General features: G+C 44.1%; 1 protein-coding gene across 4 annotated transcripts; it reads left to right on the top strand.

The window, feature by feature from the left end:
• The first annotated feature begins 12,203 nt into the window (after positions 1–12,203).
• LOC306892755 (peroxisomal succinyl-coenzyme A thioesterase-like) lies at positions 12,204–20,015 on the top strand. Of its 4 annotated transcripts, none has more exons than XM_079454018.1 (13): positions 12,204–12,543; positions 12,760–12,842; positions 12,948–13,014; positions 13,783–13,985; positions 14,349–14,448; positions 14,582–14,772; positions 17,334–17,497; positions 17,583–17,702; positions 17,790–17,872; positions 18,198–18,291; positions 18,372–18,452; positions 18,713–18,851; positions 19,016–20,015. In XM_079454018.1, the coding sequence occupies exons 3-13, from the start codon at positions 12,998–13,000 to the stop codon at positions 19,144–19,146; spliced, it is 1,323 nt and encodes a 440-aa protein (XP_079310144.1). In that variant the 5' UTR covers positions 12,204–12,543; positions 12,760–12,842; positions 12,948–12,997; the 3' UTR covers positions 19,147–20,015. The 4 variants fall into 4 exon arrangements, with proteins under 4 accessions (XP_079310144.1, XP_079310143.1, XP_079310145.1 ...); XM_079454017.1 differs by having other exon boundaries at positions 12,206–12,543; positions 12,764–12,842; XM_079454019.1 differs by lacking the exon at positions 12,948–13,014 and having other exon boundaries at positions 12,398–12,543.
• Positions 20,016–20,423: the final 408 nt, after the last annotated feature.

Raw genomic sequence — 20,423 nt, 5'->3', positions numbered from 1 at the left:
TAACTGTACTGTGAACATGGATGTATACTTACATGTGTTGTCAATTGACATGTTTCACAACTGATTTGAAACCAATAGACTACTTTCACAGGCTTGTAAATTGTATTGTGACAAAGAAAGCAATGGAGTACAATACCTGTTGTGTTGTCTGAATGCCCTGATAATGGTGAACCTACTCAGGTTTGGACGGACTCTTAGTCCTGCTTCAGCCATTGTCATGCCATGGACAATGACATGGTCAATGACTGTTGCTCGCATCTCGTCCGTAATGATGGTGCGAGGTTGTCTTGCTCTCCCTCTCCCTTGTTGGCCTTCTCCTCTTCTTCCATAGCCAGCTCTTCTCCCTCCTCTGACTCGAATTCCTCTTCCCCTGACTCTGCCTTCATCCATAGTGTTTGTTTGGAATCTTCAGCAAACTGTGCCCTCTGAACTTGCTTTTATACATGTGGTCACAGCATTAGCAACAAGTGTCTTCAATTTTGAGTCTTTGTTTGTGTTGGTGTGTTCATTGTGTTCAAAAATTGCTGACTGTGGCAAGCATTTTGCATCACATGAGCTTATTTTTGAGTTTTTTTGCAACTTGTGTTTTAACAAGGAAAAATGTGTTAAGATTAATGAGAACGGAGGAATGTGTTTTGTGAATTGTGTCTTCATGTGAAATGTGTTTATGATATTGGAAAATGATGGCTAGATTTAGTACATGTGTTTAGACAACTGGTCATTTGGTTTAGGGGATTGGCTTTCGTGTTTTAGCATTTGAGAAAAACGTCTCGGTTACTTTCGTAACCTCGGTTCCCTGAGAAGCGGGAACGAGACATTGCGGAGACCGCATATGAAACTCCTCCTCTTTTTCACTTTTCCTGAAGTCCTATAGGATAACGCCAGTTAAAAAACTGGCCAATTGTCGCAAGACATGCACAGTATGCAAATACTGACGAATCTAGACAGTATAAATAAAGTGCATGAGACGACAATACCTCAGAATCTACGATAGAACGCTTGACCAGAGATAAGCAGCGAACACGGCGTTCTCCGCAATGTCTCGTTCCCGCTTCTCAGGGAACCGAGGTTACGAAAGTAACCGAGACGTTCCCTTTCGAGAGCGGTCACTTCGACATTGCGGAGACCGCATATGGAACGGTAGTACAATCCCGCCGTGAGAGCTAGCAAAAACAGCCCGATAACTGGGATAACACGTACACAGTATGCGGAGCAGACAAACCAACCATTCGCGAGGTTGCCCCAAGCGTTAACCGCTGATTGGCTGAAACCGGCCTATGAGCTGCTAGATCACTGAGCACGCCAATGAACTGCTAGATTGGTCTTTTGTCGAATTTGCATATCCAAACCCAACGAATGCAGCGGGCTGCGCTGAACAGGGCAGACACCACAGCAGTAGAACCAGCACGGAAACCCGGGCGATATAATAACGAACATAAGTACACCAAGCACAGTGTAAACAGCAATGCGGCAACAACTGTGTAGCACAATACATTACAAGGTAGAAGATAAGCTTAATCAGCACTCACCGAGAGGACTTGAGAAGCCAACGAGGACACATCCAATCTATAGAGCCTGGCATAAGTATTCTGAGAAGACCAGCCAGCTGCACAGCATATGTCCTGAATAGATGTGCCCCTAGACCAGGCCCACGAAGAGGCGATAGCCCTAGTCGAATGAGCTCTGATACCGAAGGGGCAGTTCTGACCCTGGCTTTCGTACGCCAAGGTAATAGCGTCCACTACCCAGTGAGAGAGCCTCTGTTTTGAGACAGCCCGGCCTTTAGTACCCCCACCAAAACAAATAAAGAGCTGCTCCGACTGCCGAAACCCGGCCGTGCGATCTATGTAAGCCCGCAATACCCTTACCGGGCATACCGCTCTCTGAGCGTCAGCATCCTGTGAGTCTGACGACTCGGAAGACAAGGCGGGCAAGGAAATGACCTGAGCTCTAAAAGGGGTAGACATGGACTTTGGCACATAACCCGATTTTGGCCGGAGAGTGACGCTGCAGTCGCCTGGCCCAAAACGAATGAAATCAGCGCCGACTGAGAGCGCTTGCAAATCCCCTATGCGCTTAGCCGAAGCAAGGGCGAGAAGGAGAACGGTTTTTAGAGTGAGCTCTCTTACCGAAGCCGCGTCCAAAGGCTCAAAGGGGGGAGAAGAGAGAGCCTTCAACACCAGTGTTAAGTCCCAAGGTGGCACCGAAGGGGTTCGCGGGGGGAAAAGTCTCCTCGCTCCTCTGAGGAATCTGACCACCAGCATGTGCCTACCAATCGATTGCCCATCAACCGGGGAGCAAAACGAGGCGATGGCCGCTACGTAAACCTTCAGCGTTGACGGGAGGCCGCCGCTGTCCAGCCTGTGCTGCAGGAAAGACAAAATATCAGACACGGGGCAAGACGCCGGGTCGATATTGTTGCTGCTGCACCATTTAGCAAACACCCCCCATTTTAGAGCGTATAAACGTCTGGTAGACGGCGCGCGAGACTCCGAAATAGTATCCAGCACACGCTGAGGGAGTGCAGTTAGAATCCCCGAAGCGGCCAGGCATGAAGGTTCCACAACTCCGGGCTGGGGTGCCAAATCGTGCCGTTCACTTGGGACAACAGGTCTCTCCTGAGGGGAATCCGCCACGGCGGTGCCGTCAACAACTCCCTCAGGTCCGGGAACCATGGTTGATTCGGCCAGAACGGAGCGACGAGAATCACCGACGCCGTCTCCTCTCTGACTTTGCACAGCACTAGGGGTAAAATCTTCACCGGAGGAAACGCGTAAAGCCGAACGGCCGGCCAACGCCCCGTCAGCGCGTCGCTCCCCATAGGGGAGTGGATCAGCGAGAAATACAACGGGCAGTGTGCGTTCTCGCTTGTCGCGAATAGATCCACCTCCGCTTTCCCGAAGCGTTCCCAAATTAACAGGACTGTGTCGGGATGAAGCCTCCATTCCCCGTGCTGAAGACCCTCCCTCGAAAGCATGTCCGCTCCGCGGTTCAGATGACCGGGGATATGCGCTGCTCTGATAGAGAGTATATGCCGATCCGCCCACAGTAGGAGACCCGCCGCCTGTTTGAAAAGAGCTCCGGAACGGATCCCTCCCTGGCGATTTATGTACGAAACCACGGACATGTTGTCGGTGCGAATCAGAACATGTTTCTGCTCCAGCCTCGACTGGAAAGTATGAAGAGCTAGAGACACCGCCTTTAGTTCCAAGCGATTTATGTGCCATTTCCTCAGAGACTGTGACCAAAGGCCGGATGCCGGCATGCCCTCGCACACCGCGCCCCATCCCGAGGACGATGCATCCGTCGTAACGACTGTGCGTCTCGTCACCAGCCCCAGGGGAACTCCCCGACTGAACATGCTCGGGTCGCGCCATGGACTCAGGGCGTCGAGGCAGCGGCGTGTAACCGGGACTCGCGCCTGGCCCGAGGACCATGCTCTCCATGGAACCCGAGCCTTCAGCCAGAACTGAAGCGGTCGCATGTGCAGAAGACCTAGGTGGCAGACCGCCGACGCCGATGCCATGAGACCCAAAAGCCTCTGGAACTCCCTCAGGGGAACAGACCGGCCCAGCCTGAGCAAATGTAGAGCTGAAGAGATGGACTCCGTCCTCTCTAGGGAGAGACGAGCGCGCATCTCCACTGAGTCGAAACATACCCCCAGATACGTTATAGACTGACTCGGCGTGAGTTTGCTCTTCTGCATGTTCACGCGCAGCCCCAGGGATGCCAAGTGACCAAGCAGCATCTGCGTGTGACCGATTAGCGCCTTCCGAGAGTGGGCTAAAATCAGCCAATCGTCCAGATAATTGAGAATGTGCATTCCGCTCGCTCTGAGAGGGGAAAGCGCCGCGTCCACGCACTTCGAGAATGTGCGCGGAGCTAATGCCAGCCCGAATGGGAGGACGGCAAATTGGTACGCTGAATCCTCGAATGCGAATCGCAGGAACCTTCGGTGGCGCTTGTTTATCTGAACATGGAAGCACGCATCCTTCAGATCTACGGAAACAAACCAGTCCCCGGGACGCACTTGTGCCAGGATCTGTTTTAGAGTTGTCATTCTGAACGCTCGCTTGTGAAGCGCTCGGTTGACGGGTCTCAAGTCCAGAATCGGACGCAGACCACCATCTCTCTTGGGCACTACAAAATACCGGCTGTAAAACCCGCTTTCCAGCTCGTTCGGGGGGACACGCTCGATCGCTCCCTTCGCGAGCAGGCTGCGGATTTCCTGCCTTAGCACAGGTGCGTTTTGCGCTGACGTAAGCGACGGGACCACACCGCTGAAGCGGGGAGGTCTGCGCCTGAACTGCAGGGAGTACCCGTGTTCTATCACGTTTAGCAGCCAAAGAGAGATGCCTGGAATGGCTTTCCACGCGTCCAGAAACAGACATAACGGCCGAATCTGATCGGGGGTTACCGTCATCGGACCGTTTAGGGTAGCGCGCTGGCCCAGCGAGGCTAAATGCACTGGCGGGAAAATATCTCGCGCGTGAGACTCCAGCGGCGCTTTGGGTCCGCCGGCACGCTCACAGACTCTCTCCTCCTCTTCCCAGGTCCGTCAGGACGACGGCTTGGCAGCCGATGACGCTCCGCCGTCGTGGCGTGGACCCCTCTTCGGCCCGTACCTCTTCTTTGCTGGGCCCGCCCATTGTTTAGGACGGACGTCCGGTTCGCGACCTCGACTAGCCGGTGCGGGAGCCGCGTGCTGTTTGGCGGGTCTCTGCGAGGAGTGAGGCGCGGATGAAGAGCGGGCTCTTGGAGACGGTTGGTAAGAGCGTCGAGGCAGCACGTGACTCATGGCCTTGGCGCGCTTTTGCGCCTCACCAAAACGCTCTACTACCGACTCCACGACGTCACCAAAGAGGCCGGAGGGAGTGATCGGCGCGTTGAGCAGGGACTTACGATCGGCGTCCTTTAGATCCGCCAGCGTAAGCCACAGATGACGGTGGAGGACGACCATAAACCCCATAGATCTGCCGATAGCCTGGGCGGTGCGTTTCGTAGCCATCAGCGCGAAGTCGGTCGCTGCCCTCAGATCCCGTGTAGCGTCCGTCTCCAGGCTGCCGCTATCCAGCGACTGAAGGATCTTTGCCTGGAACACCTGCAGCACCGCCATAGTGTGCAAGGCGGAGGCGGCCTCGCCAGCGGACGCGTATGCCTTACCAGCGAGATGGGCGGTAAACCTGCACGGCTTCGAGGGCAGGCCTGGGTCCGAGCCCAGTGAGGTGGCGGAAGGGCACAAATGAGCGGCGAGGGTCTCCTCGACGGGTGGCATGCGCACGTAACCGTGGGCCTCGGCCCCGACCACGTGGGCAAACATGGCCGGCGTAGCAGCGTGGACGCGCGCCGACTGAGGTGCTGACCACGTCTTCACCACGTGCTCGTGGACATCTGGGAAGAACGGCAAACTCCTTTTCGACGTGGCCTGGCGGCGACTCGCCTGAAAGTACCAGGAGTCGAGCTTACTCTTCGCCGGCATCTCGGGTGGATCCCAGGTGATGTCGAGCTCGCTTACAGCTTTTTCGAGAACCCTGACGAACTCCTCGTGGAGGTCCGGGGTGCTCTCCGGATCGGGACGATCACGCTCCGATCCTGCCCAGTCCTTGTCCGAAGCTGATATGGACATGGAGTCATCGTCCTCCTCGACGCCGAAGGAAACGGCGTCCGCGATGGAAGGACGAAGGACCTCGTCGACGAAGAGGACTGGGGAATGAGGTGACGGCAGAGGACGGGGGCCCGGAGCCGGGTCGTCGCCGCCACCTCGTGGAGTGGGTGGACTCACCAGCGGCTCGTTGGCGGCGGTGAGCCTCGACCCTAAGAGTCCACGAGCAATGTTCCTGCGAGTCCTCAAAACACGCGCCGGCAGGTCAGCACAGTGCGCGCAATCGGACTCGCAGAGTGCATCCTCCGCATGGGCAAGGCCCAGGCAGGCAATGCAGTGCTCGTGAGTATCCTGCGGGCCGATGGGGCCCGCGCAGAGACGACAGAAAGAAGCCATCGGATGCGGTGAAGAAGTATCCAGTTGCGTCTTCAACGATGGCAGCGTGAAAAAGAAGATTCTGAGGTATTGTCGTCTCATGCACTTTATTTATACTGTCTAGATTCGTCAGTATTTGCATACTGTGCATGTCTTGCGACAATTGGCCAGTTTTTTAACTGGCGTTATCCTATAGGACTTCAGGAAAAGTGAAAAAGAGGAGGAGTTTCATATGCGGTCTCCGCAATGTCGAAGTGACCGCTCTCGAAAGGGAACTGTACTCTACATTTTCCTCAGCCTGAAACAAAGCAGATGCTTTTATTTTAAAAGAATAATTACAGTAAACACGGTAACATTTAGTTTTTCCGAAAATCATTTACCAAGCCTACTTTACACTAGTTAAAGATTCCTAAACTTTTCTGGTATAATGTTTATTTGATAAATAAATGATAGATGTTCTTCCATTGAAAAATGTTCTCAATAGCCACAAGTCTAACCGGTCTCAAGGCAGAAATCCTCCAGACAGCAGTCTGATTCAAACAATATGCTTTTGTTCCAATAATTTACTCATTCATAAATATCTATATACTGTACATCAACGTTTTGCTAATAGCAGTAAGTGATGATAATGACAGAAAGACAGTACTTTACGGTATTGTCACTGAAAGCAGTGTGCACCAGAAGTGGTTAAACCAGAGGAAATTATTTATAATTTATCAGATATGATAACATAAAAAATCTCCATTTATCGGCAAATACTGATATGGACGAATATACTGTGCATCCCTAGCTCATACATGGTTAATTTGCCTTTCAGGACACACAGCTATTCAGTTTAGTTTAGGGTTAGTTCATGCAAAAATGTGACAGTGTCTGACTGTACAAATACATCTACTGATGCTACTGGACACATCTTAAGTGATGTTCCTGGAATCATTGGGTGTTTCAGGTCTTTCAACATCATACGCCCTCATCCAGGTGACCCAGCTAAGGCTGATCAGGACCCATGCTTGTGTCCAGTTGGCGAGTCTAGCTACTTTGCCCCCATTGATCTCCTCTCTTGAGCCATAGCCATCTTGAGGCTTTCTCTGCTGCTTCAGATGTATTATTATAGACTAAAACATTTACCTTTATTCATTTGGCAGATGCTTTTATCCAAAGCCACAAAGGAACGCTTGAGCAGTAACGTTTATGTATAGGCTATACATTGCCACATAATTATGTTGCACACGGTACGAGAAAACCAGTCTGTGCAAAGTATAAATGAACCAGTGGAGCATGCATGCGACACAGTTTGTCAGGTGTATTAGACAGTGCTGCGTGTTTGTGTGAAGTGAGTTTGTTGTTGTGGTTGTTTGTGTGTGACATTAATCAAGGGCGCACTACTTTTTAAATTAGTTTTTGGGAGTTAGGTTGCATTGAGTCCGTATAACTAAACGCAGATTCACTGACGCGCAATCCTTAAATATGTCATATGGCTGGTCTGCGTGGTTGATTGAATGAGCTGCACCTTTTAACATGCTACACGTGACGTCACAGTCGTGGCTTTGTCTGCATCTGCACTGTATGAGGACATGAAGACATGAGGTGCATTCCATTTGGCCATAATTGGACTGCGAAGTGGACTTCACAGGGTGTTTTCTCCCATCGTAAGAGAGATTCCAATGCAAAGGGAGCGATCATGTTAATTTCGAAGGGCACTGCAAACGGCATAGGGAATCAGGGAACATCGATACATCACTGTGCTGGAAGTGGAAAGGCAAAATCTCCCAACTGCCATCGAGAACCACAGAGATGACTTGTTTTTGTAGGCCAACCCGGAAGTTAGCACTGTAGTGGTTCCCTTGACCATAAGCATATGAATTTTTCTCATAGACTTTTGGAAGATTGCACAAAATAAACTCTGTGATAAACAAAGATTTATGATGTTTACACATTTTGATAATCTTTACAAAGGAAACACTACTTTTGAAGTCGAAATACAATTGCCAGAATTCAAAGGCTAACATGATGCTATAAACAGACTAGGCCTACACTATGGTCGCTAGATATCGCCTGCACCAAGCCTCCAGCAACTTGTTCAAACTTTATTATAAATGTGTTCCCTGGTAAAGAATTTCTCTGTGAATGAATTAGCATCTACGTTTTAAGAGATCTGTGCCCATGTTGCATTATTTGTGAGCTTTATATGCGCAATGGGATCTTACAATACGTGAAAATGTGTTAAACACAGACCTTATTTAAAGCGATTTACCAAGAACCCATTAAAAAAACCCATAGACTTTGAGGTGGTGGAACCGGAAGTCCTTAAATGCTAACTCGCTTCTGGGGTTCGCATGCAAAACTACTGCATCTCTGCAGCCCCTATTGCGCGCCGTGTCACGAGTCAGAAAAACAATATGTATTTATACTATGATCTGCACAACCGTGTCATTGCCTGAATAATCTATAACCTGAAAATTACAAAATACTGCAGTGTTCTCTAGTATTTGCTATTGATAATTGTAGTACCCTTGTATCAAATTTTTGAACTGTAGTAAAAACTGTAGAATACTTTAAGGTAATGTTAAAAAACACTATAGTCTCTAGGACTTTTAATGCTGTTTACTACAGTAAATACTATAGGACTATATTGTTTGTTTTGCATGCAAGTATTTTCAATTTCTTAAATGTATTATGCGGTGTACACCATTGTTTAATGTTTTAAGCTGTTAAATTCGTTGAATTAGCGAACATGTAACACACCTGAGTCGTAGATTCAAGTTTTACCCCGTTTTAAGTCTAAGGATGATGTCATGTTTTATTAAATCCATAGCCAATTTGGCTTACTTGAACAAATCACTTTAATGTAACACAATGGTTTCTAGCTCAAACTCACACGAAAAATAGCTCTTTGAGCGAATGTATGCTCAGTCAATGTGTACTGCGTACTGGTGTCGCTGTGGGCTCAGGCTCTCCGTCTGCGGTGTCGTCTGGTGAGCCCTCCATGCTGAGGGGTGGCTAGTCTCTGGTTCGGGATCTGTGGGGTTCACTCATCACTTTCCCCAATGCAAAAATTCACACCCCACTGCCTGGAGGACTTTTAAAAAAGTCCTCCAGGGAGTATTCATCTGCGTTGGGAAGCATAATGAGAGCGAGTAGCTCTGTTTGGTTTCAATCCAGATAATCCAAAGCATGAGGACAAGAAAGATTTCAATTCTTAACCCTTTATTCCAGTCCATAAACAAGCCAACATAGCCAGGCATGACATGATAGGCAGCAGGTGCAAAACACTTGCATCTTTTGATAGGCAACAGGATCTGGTCTACAGCGCCATCTCTTGACAAATACACAACAAGCTCATCATCCAGTCCCAACTGAAATAAGGGTTTAAATTGGGGGTCGCATCAATTTACCAGCCTGCATGCCTCAAAGAAATCCTCTGCATACCTCTTCAGAGACATGCCGTCCTGGCAGAACTGCATCAGATGGGTCTCGGAGAGGTGACGTCATAGTCCAGATCTGAAAAGAGATCTGTGAAGGGCTCTAGGGTGGTGAAGGGTTCCGGTGATAAAGATGGTGATGGAGTGGTCATTGCGTTTGGAGGTCAATTCTTCGGTAACACTTCAGTACTGAAGGATTATGCCACACACGGGGCAAAGAGATTGGTGATTTAATGTTGGTGAAACAGATTAACAAATGACAGGTAATCCACAAAAAACATCCAAGGGTAAATCCACAATAAACGACAAGTTTAACAGCGGGTCGGCAATAGCAAACCATCAAGAACAACTGATAACTTACAACTAGACCTGACCGAGACTACAAGAAAACACGAGGGTAATATAGTGTCCAGGGAATGAAGATCAGGTGGGGGTGCATTCATGGTGTGAACGGGTGCAAAGGATTATGGGAAGTCTAGTCCACGAGTTTAAAAGTCCGGTGAAAGGGAACAGGTGCAACCGGGGGAAGGCACTGAGGGGGCATGGCTGGCTGTGGCGGAGAGTTCATTACAATGTGGAACCACTGTCCATGATTGAATCATGTTAAACCAAAGAGCCATTTTTTAGTGCAGTCTCTGAATGTAGGCTATAAAGATAATAAACACTGTCCTGCAGCTGACTGATTTTAAGACACTTATTTATGATGGTGCTTTTTTCCGTTTGAAATATATACTCACCCAAAAGAAGAAGTGATGGCTGTGTTACTGTAAAATTGTTGCGAGAAAACACTAAATAAATGAATCCAGGCTGCCATTAAATTTTATTTTGAAACTATATCATTACTTTCCTCCCTACTTTGTATCATTATATTTTTACAGTGAAAATCTTTGGTGGAGGAGTTGGGGGTGCTGTGATGGGCCTCCTAAATACATTCTACCTAGGGCCTCCAAATGTTTAGAACCGGCGCTGTTTTCACTCTTAAAAATGGTTTTGCATGTTATATTTATAATTATTATTAAACATCTATGTAACATTCCTTGAGCCAAAAGTAACATCTCAGCTTTAAAATTCGAAACTAACAGGAAACGCTTTTAAAAGTTACAAATAATATAAAAGTTTATTAAACATGCTGTGACTAAAATCTAGGGCACAACAGACGACGCTGGCTCTTGTTTTCTCTCTTTTAGTCATGTACACATCCATCATTACTTTAGGGGGACTCGGACTTTAGGGGTACTCGTTCTCATCCACTCTCCAGCTGTTTCTCACACAAGAGAAACAGCTGTGTTCGAATGTAACTATTTTCACTTCCAGCCTAAGCACCGGGGTCTCAGTAATGATATGGACGGCTGCAGATGTGACTGTGACGTGAAAGGGGCTTTGAATAATAAGTAAGCTTTTTTTTCAGCTTTTAAACCAAACAATGTTTTATATACTGTATGTTTTTTTACTTTGGGTCTCCAGCTGCCAGCTACCTCTGGTGTTGAGTATCCCATGTCTCCGCCTCCAGCCTCAGAGACCCGGACTCCACGTCGGCCCTCCAACCCATCGGCTATACCTTGGCTCCTGCCTTCCTCATCTCCGCCGTGGACCGTCATACTCCACAACCGTAACTCCACCAGGCTCCCTCGTTCCTCCGGCTACAGCTTGGTCAATCGTCGACCATCCGAGGTTCCCTCATCTCCTCTGTGGCCCGTCATCCCACCAGCTCCACCCGGTGGAACCTCCAATCCTCTGGGTAAGCCTTGTCACTCCGCCCCATTTGCTCGTCTCCACCCTGGGCTCCTTCTCCCCCTGGTGTTCGTCAGCCCTTCCTCCATCATGGATCCTCTGGTCTTCCTCCTCCTGCTCCGTGCTCCTCCCACCATCCTCACCACACTGGCCCCACGGACTGCTACCTCTCCCTGTTGCATGCCCCTCGTCCACCTACCGAGCCCCCGCCCTCCCTCCTCTGTTGGACTTTGCTCTTCCGGGTTTACTCTTTATACTTTAAAAGAAGTATTCAATATGTAGCTACTATATGTTGTGGTGTTCTGGCGGAGGAACAAAGTTATACACATGACTTTTGATGAGTTTTTGTTTTATTGCACTTAATTACAATAGTATTGTTCGCATATCAAACTGACCCTAACTGGTTTTAATAAATGTTTCTTTTTAATAAAAGCCCACCATGAAATCAGTGAATAGCAACTAGCAAAATGTTCAAAACTGAATTGCATGCGTTATTTAACACTGAAAAATATTTGTTTGCTTTAAAAGATAAGGTGATTTCGGTTTTAGCAATTCTCGCCCAAATAAGTCCATTAAAATGAAACAGCTTAACAGAGACAACGACCACTTAATACAATATATATATATATATATATATATATATATATATATATATTTAATCTACTGAATGTAGACCGGAACAGAGTGCAAGCAAATTTCTCTTAAAAGGGGCAAGTGTCTCACAATCGTAACAGACAGGAATGCATTTGTATGCCATAGGTTTAGTATTTGTTCACAGGTTACAAGTAATTTGTAGGATGGCTTGTATTTATTTGTGAAATATTATCTGGGCTCCTTTATTTATATTTGTAAAACATAATTTATATTTGTTAATTATCCAAGTTCTCGCTCAAACGGACCTTTGTATTTGCACAATGCTTTCTGTTTGTTTGCGAGGCGAGGTAATTTTGCAAAGCAAATTGAGTTTGTTTGTAAAATGCTGGATTTGTTTGTTAAATTAAGGCACATTAACTCCATATTATGACACGTGACTGCACACGACCAATAGAACGCTCCATTGCGACAGCAGCGCCCTGCGATGTCCGCCATTTTGGGGTGAAAGCGAGTCGGCTCTTTTCTGTCGCGACGGCAATGTCAGCTGCTTTGTACAAAAAAAACATTAACGCGGAATTGATTCGACCTGAGTGATGACAATACGCGATGACAAAAAAGCATTGGCTCGTGAGAAACAATAGTTATAAAGCCGTTTCATCCCAACATGGCGGCCGCGCTGTTTAAAAGAACGCACCGGAGTTTCGCCGCTTTAGTACCCTCTTCCGGTTCGGGCAACACCGTCACGCGTGTGGACGCACAGAAACTGGACTGGAGTGAATATGGATTGGCATGACATTCTATATTACACGTAACATTACGGTATACATCTTCTCGTCTCGTTTAATGTAACCTAATGCAAAAATCCCTCCATTACAAGATCTCTTTGTAATTTTAACTTGAGATTCCATGTAATCATTTTGAAAATGTCACACAATACAAAGTATCGTACGATATAAAGATCATTAGAGACAATCCTGTAAAGGGGTCTAAACGACCTTTGGTGCTGTGAACTCACAAATACTAACTGTGTCAAAGGTAGGATTTCGTCACCAGCAGGATAGATTTGCGAGACCATCAAGAGATCGAGTTTTACGCACAGCCTCGCTTACATCCTAAAGGTAAGATTTCAGTTCCATTGTTGTTATTTGGTGTGTACAAATATAATTTTGGTGCTATTCATTCTGGACATTCCACTTTGACAGTATTGATGTTTTTTTAATCAGTTTTTATACTTCGATATCTGAAAAAATCATCCCTAAAGAATGCCTTCATCATGTTGATTCCCGAAAGGTAAGGTCATTTAATGGTCAAGACGCCCCTACAAAATGACTTTGTCACCTGTAACTTCGTTTCCACACATATTGTATTTTCATATCTGGAGATATTCAAAAATATGAGCCTTGTCCGTCTGATTTAAAGAAGGTTTTGCGCATAAAATGAATATTCTCTTCAAAAGTACTCGCCCTCATGCATGTAACGTTTGTTTCACATCTTTAAAAGGATAAAGCTCCAAACGGAACATACGTCAATCATTATAGTCAACCAAACCACTCTAGGGGTTTCAATTGTTCAGTGAAATTGTAACACGGTTCGATAAAAGCAAGGAAGGAGGCGGGAACCGGCGAACGTTTAAATCTTTTAATTAAATAAACAAACAACAACGTAAACTTTAAATGCCGGCAGCTCCCTCGCGGTCGACTGCCGTAAAAACATAAAAAAACGACATAAAGTCCAGGCCTGGTCCTCTCTAGTCGTACCCTTCTGTCGCTCGTCCTTTCATGCTCCCGGAGGTCCTCCGTGAGAGATGCGAGACTGGTGCACGCACAGCTGATGCTCATTATTACTAGTGTCACCGGCCTCAGCTGTTCCCTCACGGCTCGCGTCCCGCCTTGCAAAATAAGTCACACATTTCTTCCTCTTGAATATTGCACTAAACTCTTATAAGGTTTTTCCCCCTAGAAATATGTTTATGCATCTTCATTCAGTTCACCAGTACAATCCTTAGAAAACGACTAAAGACCTGCTAACACTTTTATTAAATCTCTTGTTAATAACTAGGACTGTGAACATTGAGATGGGGAAAAGTCCGTTGCTGTCTGTTCAGCCCAGTCGAGGTCTGGTGGATGAGAGGTTTCAGATTGTCATAGAGAATTTATTGCCAAACCAGGCGGTAACGCTGCACTCTTTACATCAATCTGAGGACAAAGACTTCTGGGAGGCGTTTGGACATTACATCAGTAATGAACATGGAACAGTGACAGGTGCCTTGTACAATCGGATGAATGACTCCCACTAGCTGTAAAATAATTTGATATGAGAATACGAATTCCTTTATTGAAGGTATAAGAAACTTAATATAGAAGGTATGAGAAGAAAAAGGAACTTTTTTTGGTTCTGTCTAAAATATAAAGAAATTAAGTGCAAAGCAGTGGTAAAAATAATAAAAAAGATCAATATAACGATAAAGTTGAATGAAAACATGGATAGTGTCGCATTAATAGAAAGTATAACTCCATAAGTTTGAGTGCAAACTGTAGTCACTCATTCTGTAAGTGTAACTTTTATAACAGTGTAGAATCCTCCAGACATCCAATACAAATAATATCCTGTTGTATGATATTTAGTTGCCCAAGATGAATGTTTTGGAGGCTCTTATGAAGGGACAGAGCCGATGGGTTTGCTGTGGAGCATGAGGCCTGTACCTGGAAGCCGAAGTGGACTCCGGTAACTCAAACTTACAAAATGAATTACAAACATGAACTATAAAACTATAAAGATGAGACCGGATTATTGGCTGCATTTGTCTTCATTTTTCTCTATCCTTACATATTCTTTCCTTGCAATCTCTTTGTTCAAGATTACGCAAGAGGGATGTACTTTCACCTATGGTAGTTCATATTTCAGTATATGGCGGTCATTTATCTCAAGGCTTCAGCAAGCAAACTGTGCTGGCAACCAGTGTCACAGAGCGCTGGTACATGGCACCAGGTGTGCAGAGGGTGGATGTCAAAGAAAACGGAGTACGAGGCACACTGTTCCTTCCTCCAGGTAAAGACACACACATTTGAACTCCATGTACGTGCACACAATGGCCCTCATTTATCAAACCAGAAAACTGCGTGCGGTTGCTATGATCAAATCTCACCAGGGGCGTTTCCTCCGAGGAGGCAAGGGAGGCGGTGCCTCCCCTCCCCCTCGAAAATAATCGAATGAGAATATTATTAACAGTTCAGAAATAAAATAGGACAGCTGATAGAATGTATTAAGCGAAATATGAGATCAATCAGCGTATAAAACAGTGTGAAACAGCGACCCCGCTCGAAAGAAATCCAAAGGGAGGCAGCGTTTCTCTTGCCTCCTCTAAGCTCATAGACTTTACATATACCCGCTAAAGCGTGCCGTGAGTTTGAGTGGGGGTAATTGAAAAGAATGGAGAAAAGTCACGTGAGAGGAGGCAATGCCTCCAACGGGCTATGATTGGATTAACTCATCAGCGAGATCCCGCCTTCCTGCTCGTCTTCTTCATTCATTTTAAACTGCAGGCGCTAAATTAGATTGAACGTTAATTAAATTGTTTTATTAGTTGTATTAATCAGAGTTAAGATTCGTTTCGCAGATGGCAGAGCCAGAGGAGTTATCGATTGTTGACAGAATATTACGTGGTTCAGATTTGTTCAAAAACGTTTGCTTGTGATCAGGCTTGCTCAGGATAAGAGCAAGTTTAAAGTAAGTCACATCTATTTGATTTGATCTCTTAAATGCTTTGAATATTTCTGGGACTGCTAATAATTAAATTGATGGTATTGATAATGATCAGGGCCAGACGGAATGCGCGTCCGCGGACCGCGGTACCCGCGGATATTTCCGCGGAAGAGTAATCAAGTACTCTGCTGTTTAGTGTTTCAATCTGATGATTTTATGGCGTGATCGATTCCAAAGACACCCACAGTCTACTTCTCAAGCGAATCTAATAGATCGTAATCGTTTCTAAAATAGGCTACAGACCAAGCGAATATTACCTCACGCAAAGCAAAAGTAAAAACCACTAATGAAGCAATCTGTCTATATAAATGTCCACACGATATGGTTGTCGTGTTCGTATTGCATCACATGTTTTTGTTGATAAAAGCAAGCTTAGCCTACACATAAAACTTGGGTTTAAGAAGCGCTGCGTAATCAGACGCAGCAAACTCACACACAACAATGCAATGAGCGAACAAGTTTGTTAAAGCGAACAAGTTTGTTAAAGCGCTTATGTTTTTTTCCACATAAATTCCTTTCTTCTTCATCTCATGTGCTGAGACAGTAACACTGAAAGATCCATTAAAGTAGTCAAAAACACGACTGAGATCGTCAGAGTTTAAAGCTGTGAACAGCATTTACATGTATGATCATCATTATAAAAATATGTCATTCTGCATGTTAAATGTATATTATAAATAAACAAGTAGGTCTATATTCAATAATGGTGTTTATAAAACATGTCTATAACGTTTTTATTTAGGTTTAATTGCAATTTTGACAGCTGATTTGTAAATGCTTTTATTTTGTAAAGTTTAAAGGCCCATTCTCTCAAATCTTTTAACAAATTTATTTTAAAACCTTTTTTCAACTTATAACATATTTCAAACAATATAAAAACTATTCGGCAGATTAAGAAAAAAATTCTGCGCAGAATTAACAAAAAAAGTCTGCAGATTCCGTCTGGCCCTGGTAATGATGTAATTCTTATATAGGAAATATAGTACCAGAGGAAGATGAAGGTGGTGTTGATGTACCTTTTCCCAAAGCAGAGAAAATATAAAACTACAAAAATCAGAAGTACATACTGTAATGAACTTGTAGTAATTAAAGGGAATTTTTCACACATAAACACTGAAATGACTGACAAACGCACTTGTTAATAGTACAGAGATGAACAAAAATTACATGGGTAGAAATCTGCCTCCTCATTTTTTAAGTCCACCGCACACCACTGAATCTCACGACAGGTCTCCGCTCGTGTACGCAAGTTTTGAGATAAGGTAAAGGTCCGTCTACGCTTTACCCTTTTGATTACTGAAAAGGAATAATGACAAATAGAAATATATATTTTTTTATTTAGTATTACAAATGTAAAAATAGATTCCAAAGCAATATCTTCTTTTCATTACATTAATAAAGTATTTTCTTTTCTAGCCTAATTATATGAACATTTAATCATTTAAAATTTCAAGGTTAATTGGTGCTTGGGTGTAAAAAAAACGGATGAGACGTTAGGCTACTTCGAAGATCATTTACGACAGTTAAAAATAAAACATACTACAATAATCAATATATTTACAAGCAATCTGTAAGTTTATCTATTTGCAAGGTGACAAGTCACGTATTCCCAAACCGTTTTTTACTTCCTTTGATTCCGCTTTTCAAGGATGAAGTTTCAATTCTAAATTTGAGAAGTTCCTCTTTTTGTCCGGATTACGTTTCTCCATGTCGCAAAATCAAGGGGCAGTATATACTATAAATGCAATTCTAAATCTAACCAGAATGACCATGCCATCATGCTTGTACTATGATCCCTGTTCTTAGCTTGAAGTTGGTACTTTTGCATGTCTCCCCATATTCATTAGGACCAGGACCTTACCCAGGAGTGCTGGACTTGTGGGGAGGAGGAGGTGGTTTAGTTGAGTATCGCTCAGCCCTGCTTGCATCTCATGGCTTTGCCTCGCTGGCACTCGAGTACTTGGCTCCCAGCAAGCTGAGGACCGCGGATGTTGACTCCTCACACTTTGAGGTAATTCAGATCGTCGACAGTCTCATAGACTTTAGATCTTTGAACATGCAGCATTTTTATCATCTGCATTTGTCCGATTTTGTAGAAAGCATATCAAATCCTGCAGAACCATCCAAAGGTACAAAGAGACCGACTGGCTATGATTGGACTTTCATTTGGAGCTGCAGTCACACTCAGCATGGCGGCCTACTCGGAAATCATCAAGGTTTTAGTTTTTACCCACATAAACATTCATGTATTTATATTTTAGGTGCAGCTTTTTGGTAGTCTTATGATTTTATTTCTCTTGTAGCCCCAGTGCTGTATATGTATCTGCGGAAGTCACGCGATCCCTGTCGATAAATCTCTGTTTGAAATCTTTGAGGAGTTTAAAAAGTAAGATGCTTAATAACTTTATACATTTACAGTCAGACCGAACCACATCTAAAGCAATATTAAAACGCTTTAGACTGAGATTTTCAGAACGTTTTAGCACTATTAAACAACCATACTATCGGTTAGGTCTGTACGTTGACCTTATTAATGGTATTAATACGTTATTTTAAGATCTTTCTGTAAACTGTTTGAACTGTTCAGTCTTTGCATTGTGTCATCTGGCCAAGTTATGACCAAAAGAACATAAATTCCCTGTTTAAAGCGCCACCTTTGAAAAATAACCTGTTTCCAAATAATGAACAATAACGGAAAATGTCGATTGCAGGAGTATATATAAAATACGTGTGAATGAGGATAACCAGGTAATCCACAGAGACCTAATTTTACCGATTCCCTCAGACATGACGCTCAAAGTAGACGTGAGTAGAACGTCAACATGGTTTATTAGTCTGTTTTTGTGCCTCATTTGTAAAATGTCTGTTTGTTATAATATACACAGGTTGGGAGAATAAAGTGTCCAGTTCTGTTGGTGACCGCTGGAGATGATCAGAACTGGCCTTCGCTTGAATCTGCTATAGATGTGAGTCGTAGTTATATATATTGACAGAATGTATTTATTCTTTACTAGCTAATTGTGTTTTGAGATTTTATTTTATTATGTGGATATCCTGAAAAGTATTCTGAAAAATAAGGATGCACTAGAACAGAATATATTTAGTGTGAAACAGTTTTCAATCGCAGTGGTGGGAATTGTATTACTAACATCATATATATATATAACATCGTAAAGATGTTATCTTATTTATTATTAACTGTAAATGTTGTGATCTATAAACCAAGATGAAAGAGATGATGGCAAATGCAGGGAATCTTCACTTGCTGGAAGTCCTGATGTATCCTGGTGCCGGTCACCTGATCGAACCGCCTTACACACCTCACTTCCGTGCCAGTAACTTCATCTTTGAAGGCACTGAGAAAGGTATGCATGCATCTATGATGTGCTGTCCTGTTTGTTTTTTGCAACGTTCATACTGTGTATAACTGCAAGCATCAGTGAATGTGTTCTTCAGTGGCATATTTTCGTCTCTGTTTGATTGTGAACTGTGCGTTTACATCTGTTTGTGTGTGTTTTTTTTATTGCAGTTGTCATGCTGTGGGGTGGACAGACGAAGCCGCATGCAGACGCACAAGAGGATGCGTGGAATAGAATTTTAGCCTTTCTGCGTCAACACCTTTATTCCAGCTTAAATCATGAAGTTAAAGCCAGACTATAGTTGTGCCATTACAACACTGACCGATGTCTCTAAATGAACATATTCGTGTTTATTGTGATTTTCAGAACTATGATCCTAGGAAAAGATGTTTTTATTAGCGCTCTCAAGATCGACACATCAATGCACACAATAAAGCACGTATTTTTTACTGTTGTGAATGCCTTTTAATGAATGTATTGAGCTTACGGGATTTTATTGAAGTATTGTGCACACACACACACACACACAAAGAAATATGTATAGCATACTGCAAGACACATTTCTTAGTAAATCGTAAAATACATTTACTGCAGATGGATTATCAAACTAAGACAGTCAGTCTTTGTCAGTGGCGCCCCAGAACATTTTAATGCGGTGGCCACTAGGGGTAGCACCAAAATCTTGGGGTGTCTCCAAAACAAACAAAAAATCGAGTGTAATGTGTGTTATACTTGTTTATGTTTGTTTCTGGTTAATGTAATGATATTAATTTAAAGCTGCAGTCCGTAACCTTTTTTGGTAAAACATTTTCCAAAATCAATTTGTTGAGTGTGAAGATGCAGCAGGTGGCAGATCGTCTTCTTACAGCAGCTGTATACCCGTTAACGTAAATCCCACTAGGGGTGGCCATGGGGTGGCCAGAGTTAATACGTTGGTGGCCGTGGCAACCCCTTGGGGGCGCCCCTGGTCTTTGTATGAGGAAATTGAATTATAATTGAAGCAAGTTAAATATTTAACAGTCAGAAAAAAATGAATGCAAACATCGGCTGCAACAGAACGTCACACATACTGTATGACGTTACATCCATAAACTGCAATGTTTACGTTGCATTTCCTGCAATTAGTGACAGTGTATTGATTCTGTTTGACAAATACGGTTTCTGTCTGCATTTCTGTTTTTACATTGTAATCATTTTATGTATAACTGTATTTAAAACGTTATTGTATGGGCGTAATAACACTAACGAAAGAAGTTTATAAATGAATAGATATGAATGGCGCGATATAACCGTTGAAAAACTGCGCTGTGTAGTCTGTGAAATAACGGCATGTTTATACATTTTAACGAATTAGTGGACGTATCTTACATTCATATAACTAACATTCATATGTTTGACAAATGGTTTCTATAAATGAAGTCAACGCAGTATTCAGTGTACACATGCGCTACTATATTAAGGAAACTTTTTCCAAATCGTCAAGTCAGCTTTATTTATATAGCGCTTTTTACGATTTTCATTGTTACAAAGCAGCTGTACAAGAAAACATTACTATAAGCAAAACATATATGCAAGTCA

The sequence above is a fragment of the Barbatula barbatula genome, assembly GCF_947034865.1.
Source record: "Barbatula barbatula genome assembly, chromosome: 4".
Lineage (NCBI taxonomy): Eukaryota > Metazoa > Chordata > Actinopteri > Cypriniformes > Nemacheilidae > Barbatula > Barbatula barbatula.
The sequence above is the reverse complement of the archived record's forward strand: the minus strand, read 5'-3'. Positions and strand labels throughout refer to the sequence as shown.

What these genes read in the sequence shown, in the direction of transcription:
- LOC306892755 (XM_079454017.1), top strand. Translation starts at nt 12,514, where the DNA reads ATGACATTCTATATTACACGTAACATTACG. An exon ending in ATCATGTTGATTCCCGAAAG is followed by an intron (nt 13,015 to 13,782) that starts GTAAGGTCATTT and finishes GTTAATAACTAG; the next exon opens with GACTGTGAACATTGAGATGG. An exon ending in CACACTGTTCCTTCCTCCAG is followed by an intron (nt 14,773 to 17,333) that starts GTAAAGACACAC and finishes CATATTCATTAG; the next exon opens with GACCAGGACCTTACCCAGGA.